Source organism: Gopherus flavomarginatus, chromosome 12 (assembly GCF_025201925.1).
Source record: "Gopherus flavomarginatus isolate rGopFla2 chromosome 12, rGopFla2.mat.asm, whole genome shotgun sequence".
NCBI classification, from domain to species: Eukaryota; Metazoa; Chordata; order Testudines; family Testudinidae; genus Gopherus; species Gopherus flavomarginatus.
The window spans coordinates 34,020,837-34,027,851 of NC_066628.1; the positions used below are offsets into that span (position 1 = coordinate 34,020,837).

A 7,015-nucleotide genomic window follows, 5' to 3' on the forward strand; every position below is an offset into this window, starting at 1 on the left:
AATTACTGGGGGAGGGGAAGGAAAGGTCGCCCAGGGGGTGAGTGAAAAGTTCTCCATCCGCCTTGGACGTTTGAGTATTCTGACTCAATGTACAGGAGGAAGCTGAAGAGTCTCATTTGTGTTTCCCTGAGTAAGGCAAGGAGTAAGACCCATGCATGAGACCTGATTCTCTTCCCATATACACCAGTAGGTTGCTACTACCAGTAACCATTACAGTAACTAGAATGAAGGAGACTCAGGCACAGTGGATTTTACCACTGTAAAACCAGGGTGAGTTAGTCCAGAACTAGCCACGCTTCTCTCAAACCCTCCAGTACCTCCCTACAAAATTCAGACTGGATTAACACACGTCAGAAACACAAGCTGCTTTTTCTTTAATTGTACTATTTTCACTTCTTATACAACCAGCCATGTCTACTCTAGCGTCATTGTTTAAAAAAACATAAAACCATCTAAACTAATATTTCAATAACTTAATTTTAAAATGTTGGGCGACAGCTGTAATCATAAAAAAAGTGTCAATGTTACAGGTTCTCATTACAGATGGGAGAGAAATACATCAATACACCATAAAAAAAAAAGAGAATGAAAAAACCAAAAGGCATCAGGTGAGAAACAAAATCGACGGCATTGGAAATAAATGAGTGCAGATTGCTATGGCACAATCTCTGGACTCAACGTTAAAGCATTATGAATCTGCTAAGACTTTGCCTTTACAATGTTGCACTTTCAAGCAACACAATACTGAAGTCAATATTGATTTTTCTTTTCTTGGAGATGTATCTTCAGGCACTGTTGTTTCCCACAGGAACATGAGTGAGCACGTAAGTCTCTGTGCAATGCTGACTGCTTGTGGAAAGAGATCTCCCAGAAATCCTCTGAAATCGATTCCTCCTCTGGAAGTACCCACTGCTGCTATTGAAAGAGCGTTGTCTGTTCCTCAAGTATTCCTTGTAGTTTTTGGTCAGCAGGGTGTAGAGGAAAGGGTTGATGCAGCTGTTGCTGTAGGTCAGGCAGGTTGTCAGATAGTTAATGTTCCTCATGGCCTTGGGGGACAAAGGGAAGGATTCATAATATTGGAAGAGAAGCTGCCAGATCCAGAAGGGCAAGAAGCAAGCCCAGAAGACCAGCACTATGGTGAAAATTAGATACAGAACTTTTTGATTAGGCAGCCGCTTGGTCTGTTTGAAAGAGGCTGTTTGGGACACCCAGTAGGTCCTGGCTAGTCTAATGTAAAGGTATCCAATGATCACTCCTGGGCCAACAATACTAGTACAGAAGAGGATGGTCAGATAGATTTTGTAGGACAGCTTGCTCCAGGTGGGCAGACAGATGCTTTTGCGGTCTCTTTGCACCAGCTGGATCATGATGAGCATTGGGAGCGTGAGCAGCAGAGACACCACCCAAATGACGATGGCAATGGCTTTCCGGTAGCTTTTGGACCTCTTTACCGTGTCCAGGGGCTTCAGCACTGCGAAGTAGCGCTCTGTGCTCATGACCGTCAGGGTGAAGATGCTGGCGTGCATGGTGAGGAAATCCAGACTGAATAAGATGCGGCAGCCGACGTCTCCAAAGTACCATTCCTGGATGAAGTATGTCCCAACAATGAAAGGGATGGTGAGCAGGTAGAGCAGGTCTGCCAAGGCAAGGTTAATGATGTAAATGTACATAGAGGCAGAGTATCTCAGGTAATGGCACATCACCACCAGGGTGTAGACATTGCCCGTCACACCGATCACACACATAATGGAGAGGATAGTCCCGATGGTGCAAGTGGCTATCATGTCCTCCATTGAACTGGCAGCTGGAGCATTGTCCCAGGTGGCATTGTAGGAAATGTTGGGGCTGATTCTGAATGGGCTCCCTTCACTTGCCTTCATGGCCATCATGGTGGTTGCTGAAAACCTGCTCTCTAGCTCTTCATTTACAGACATCCTCTTGAACAGCTAACTCAACGGCTCTTCTCATACCTTGGGCATTCCCAGGTCAGTTCTTTTCAGCCAGGGGACTTGAACAGATACGAGGAGCAGGATCATTTCTTAGCAGGTTTTCATCAGATGGAAAAAGGACTCCCTGACTATGATCTGCACAATGGATCCCAGTTTCTACACAAGACAAAATGTATCAGAAAAGAAGTGAGTTAGATGTTTGGCAAAACAACAGAGATTATGATGTGGCAGCCACCCTGCTCTGAGGCACATTTTTGCACCACTTGTGCAGACTGCAGATGTTCCGCAATGGCATTACTGGCATGTGCAAAGATGCACGTAATTTTTTGCAAGATCAGGCTGTGAAGGGCCCTACCCTTCACTATAGTGCCATTTCCCAGGTTGCTAGTCAGAGGGAAGCTTAGGAGGACGTGCAGATCACTAAAGGGTTTTATAACCACTACCACAAGATTGGACAAGCTTCTATTTGATGTTGATGGCTTAACAGCCATCACCACTATGAAACCAGTCTGCTTTGGCAGTTATTAATCTTCTCAGTATGAAGGAGTCTAAGACATCAAGAAAAGGGATAACAAGCCTTCAATTAACAATCTGCAACTAAATCTCTCTGTATTTTGTGTGTGTGTGAGATACACATGTAAACAGACTGAGTTCCACACAGCAGCCTTACACAGAGAAGTCATGCTCTTCACAGAACAACTTTTCTCTGAGGTTCTTATTATAACTGAGATTCCAATTTGCACATGGTGGTGAACTGTAAAAAAAACAATCAGAACGTATATGCTACTTGAGTATAAAATCATGCTATAGGAGAATTCACTAAAAGCAAGCTCCACTGTGAGTGTATATACAGTTATTTATTTTGACACAACTAGAATGAATCTGCATGCTCTGAGTGTGTATGTAGACACTCTACAGTGCTTGAATTTCCAAACCCTTTGGATGTGGTGCTCTCCATGAAGACCTCCACACACTCTCTGTGTTCGCATTACATATTTTTACTCACTTAAGCCCAGGCTGCCTCTTCCCCTGGAACCCCCCCCCCCAGGAGGCTCTGGAGTACCTAATCCATGCCAGGTTGCCCCCAGCTGAGCTTTCCCTCCACATTGTCCTCTCGGGCCTAATCATGAGAGAGGCAGTGGGGCCAACCCCCAACCTGGGCAGATCCCGGAGAGGCCCAGTGCTTCCACAGCATCTCTGGCTCTTGCCCTTCATCCCATTAGCTCCCGGGCAATGGACCCACAGTGCCGGGGCCCTTCCCTGGTTATGGCTGCAGGGAGGGTGGGAACAACATTACAGCCGCCATGGAGCCTGAGGGTGGAGGATGTGCACCTACATCCCATGGCTTGCCAACTCCGCCACCTGGCCCATCCAGACACCACTGCTCCCCCAGGACATGGCAGTGCCAATGAGGCTTGTGTGGAGGGTTCATATACAGGGCCAGTCTGGTGCCTAGAGATCCCCCCCCTCCCCTGGCACAGTCCTTAGGGCAGGGGCACAGGAGACTAGACATTCCAATAAACCCAAACACCCCAGCGGGCGGGGACTGGATCAGACCCCAGCAGGGCCCGTTCTCCACCCAGCCTGGCCAGGTCTGCTCTGTTCCAGCCAAGCCAGCCCCTCAGATGCTCCAGAGCCCAGCAGAGCTGCACAGCCCCTGCCAGCTCCCCCTTGGGCACCAGCTGCCCTCTCCTCCCTCCCTTCACCCGGGCATCGCCTCGCCCCGCTGCAGGGCCGCCCGGGAGAGCGAGCCCCACGACAGAGACAGCGGCGGCCCCGCTCCCCAGCTTACCCGGTTAGAGCGCAACGCACGCGGCGCGATGCGCCATCGGCGCCCCGCCAGCCCCAGCGAGCCGCCCCGGTGGCTTTGCTCCGCGGCTCCCCTGGGTGCTCCCCGCTCGGTGGAGCGGCTCCGCTTCAGCCCCAGGCTGGAGTTCGAGCTAAAGACGGAGTCGCCCTGTCTTCACTGCGCTTGGAACCCGAGCTAGGAGCGCACCTGCCCCGGCCGCCAAGCCCTACCCGGAGCGATGGGACGGGGCGCGGGGTCTGTTCCAAGGGTCCCTGCAGCTCCGCCAGTTTTCGCGCGGGGCGCTCGAAGAGGAGCGCAGCGCTTGGAGCAAAGGGCAGGTTTGCGGGGAGAGCCCGGCACCTTCTGCTCTCTGCTCTGCTCCGCTCCGCTCCCCCTGCTCCAAGCGCCGTGTTCGCTCAGCTCCGGACACCGTTACTGCCGAGGCTTCACCTGATCACCCAGAGCCCACGGGCTGCGCGGCTTCCCAACCTGGGAGCCGCAAACTTCAGCAACCTGGGGAAATCGTGGCCGTTTTAAAGCAGGTAATAGTAGTAGCTGGCATCACTACGCCCCCATACACCTCCCTCCCCCCCCCACAGGCACCTTCCTTCACCCTCCCATACACCCGCACCCTCCCCACACTCATAGACCCCTATACACCTCCCCCCACACACTCAGTCATACACCCCCCATACGCCCCTATACACACCCCCATTCGTCCCCATACTCTCACACACACACTCATGCCTCTATACACCCATCCCCATTCACCCCACATACACACAGACACACACCCCTGTACACCTCCCATACTCATACACCCCCTACACTCCCCATACATACACACACACCCATATACCCCCCATTTGGCCCCAAACACCCTCCTATACACCCATTATACACACACTCTCCTTCCCTCCAAGCAGCAGTTCAGAGCATCTCTCAGCAGTCACAGGTTTCCCAGCTGGTCCAGCCTGTTCCCTCAGCACCAGTTCAGTACCTGGCACGTTCCATTTAGCTACAAGAGAAAGGAAGCTTCATGCTCAATCCAACTGCTGAAGTTTCCTAGGGAAAAATAAAATGGTGAGTTTTGTTTTTTTGTTTTTTTTCTTTTAAAAAGGGGGTCTTGGAGCCAGAACTTTCCAAAAGCGAGGACAAGCCCGGGCAGACGGCGAGAGACCTCCGTGCATCTGCAAAGGCGGTGCTCAGAAGCTTCGCCACGTGTGTTTGAAATCTGTGCCCCCTTTGCCGGCTATTTATGTTGCTTCATGACGTTAGGCATCGGGTAGCTCTGACTGCAGCTAGCTGAGATCCTGTTTAAAGCAGCAGCATTTTGGTAGTTGGGCTTGTTTGGCTGCCTCCCCACCTGACTGGCCACCACCCAGCTGTGACTGCAACATGGTGCTGTTTGACTTAACCCCCAGCACTGGTTATATTCCAAACCTCTAAGCCCCTCTTTAGCCTGCCCAAACTGACACAAATCTCCAAGCATCGGCTGAGAAAGGGTTAAATTCCTGTGGGGAGGTTTGCCTGGCCCAGGAAACCGCGTGCTCCTCGATGCTGATATCAGCTGCAAAGAGGAATCTGAATTTATTTCCACTGGAGAATTTATTGCCAGACGATCCTGCGTCGGTTGGGGTATCACGCACAACACCTTCTTTTTTAGCCCCACAGTAGCAAACAGTTGTCCAAGCAGTGTAGGGTTAAGCTGATTCCCTTTCATCAGTGTTACAGAAGGGAAATAAGGATGGAGGGCAGCTGGAAAACATCATTCTGAAAGGGGCTGGGATTGAGAAATCATAAGACTAAGGGGTCAGCAGGAATTTTTTTAGCAGCTGAATATTAGAGTTCAGGCCCAGGATTTGCAAACCACCCTTCTATCTCATTTACCCTGGCATTACACCTAGGGACTCCACTGACTTGTTCCTGATTTACACCAGCGTGAGTCAGAGGAGACTTGGGCCCTTTGGCTTCGATGGCATCACTCCTGATTTATATCATTGCCCGGGGAGACGCCAATTGGGCCTGTCGTTTACTTTGTTGGGTTGTATTTCAATAGCAGCAGCAGGTGGATCAGTGGCTCTCAACTGTTCCAGATGACTGCACCTCTTTCAGGAGTCTGATTTGTCATGTGCACCCCAAGTTTCAGCTCACTTAAAAATGACTTGCTTACAAAATCAGACATAAACATACAAATGGGTCCGAGCACACTACTACTGACAAATTGCTCACTTTCTCCTTTTTACCATATAATTATAAAATACATCAATTGCAATATAAATATTGTACAGTACTTACATTTCAGTGTGTAGTATTCAGAGCAGTATAAACAAGTCATTGCCTGTATGGAATTTTAGTTAGTACTGACTTTGCTAGTGCTTTTTATGTAGCCTGTTGTAAAACTAGGCAAATATCTAGAAGAGTTGATGGACCCCTTGGAAGACCTCTGCGTACGCAGACCTCTGGTTGAGAACCTCTCAGGTAGATGATACTTCCAAGCACAGATCACTCTGCTGTCTTTTATCTGAGCTGCCAGCACATGGTAGTGATGTGCTCCACCCAGTCCATTCCAGGTTTCCATGTCTTGTGCATTTATGCTCCCTCTTATCTCTCCATTACTAGCCTAGAGTCAGTGGCCTGATTGAATTCCCTCTTTGGAATTGTTTCTGCTTCATTCTCCATTTTTAATATTCCTGCCCGCTGGGAGCTCTCAAACGTCTGGAGTTGCTAAGGTGTCTTCACTGCAGCGCTAACTTGTGCTGTCTCCAGCTGAGTTAATTTCTCTCCAGTTGGCCTCGCTCCAGGGAGAATGGCCATGCCGTGCAATAACACTCCCACTGCACAGAGCTGTCCTGTTGGCAGCTGATGAGCTGTGCTAACTTGAGCCTTTTACCCTCTGGGGGCCAGCCAGCTCCAGTTGAAAGGGGAGTCAGGTGCCCAGCCTACCTGTGACAGGTTCAGCTGAAGGGTGAGGCCCACCCTAGCTCCACATGGGGTGGTTAACTGCCTAGATAGCTGGAAGGCAATTCATTAAGTAAGGAGAACTTGGGCCTAACAAAAGACTTGGAAGAGGTCAGTTGAAGAAAGCCCCTGAGGAGAAAAGAAGCTCCCAAGGAGGGGATCTCCTAGGGAGTCTGACTTAGGTGAAAGCTGTCCAAGCAGGGATGCCTGGGAGAGACCCATAGCAAGCAAAGAAAGGACATCAGAGCTCTCCACGCAGCAGAGAAGTATGATGCTTTGCAGTGAAAGGAGCTGCTGCTGGCACCCAGAGACTTGT

General features: G+C 50.0%; 1 protein-coding gene across 6 annotated transcripts; it reads right to left on the reverse strand.

Moving 5' to 3' along the window:
• Positions 1–374: 374 nt before the first annotated feature.
• On the reverse strand, positions 375–4,949 carry LOC127032242 (urotensin-2 receptor-like). Of its 6 annotated transcripts, XM_050919387.1 has the most exons (4): positions 4,644–4,949; positions 3,969–4,251; positions 2,620–2,703; positions 375–2,105 (listed from the first exon to the last, which is right to left on the reverse strand). In XM_050919387.1, exon 4 carries the CDS (start codon positions 1,932–1,934, stop codon positions 786–788), a length of 1,149 nt encoding a protein of 382 aa, XP_050775344.1. In that variant the 5' UTR covers positions 1,935–2,105; positions 2,620–2,703; positions 3,969–4,251; positions 4,644–4,949; the 3' UTR covers positions 375–785. The 6 variants fall into 6 exon arrangements, with proteins under 6 accessions (XP_050775344.1, XP_050775345.1, XP_050775346.1 ...); XM_050919388.1 differs by having other exon boundaries at positions 375–2,703; positions 4,739–4,949; XM_050919389.1 differs by lacking the exon at positions 2,620–2,703.
• Positions 4,950–7,015: the final 2,066 nt, after the last annotated feature.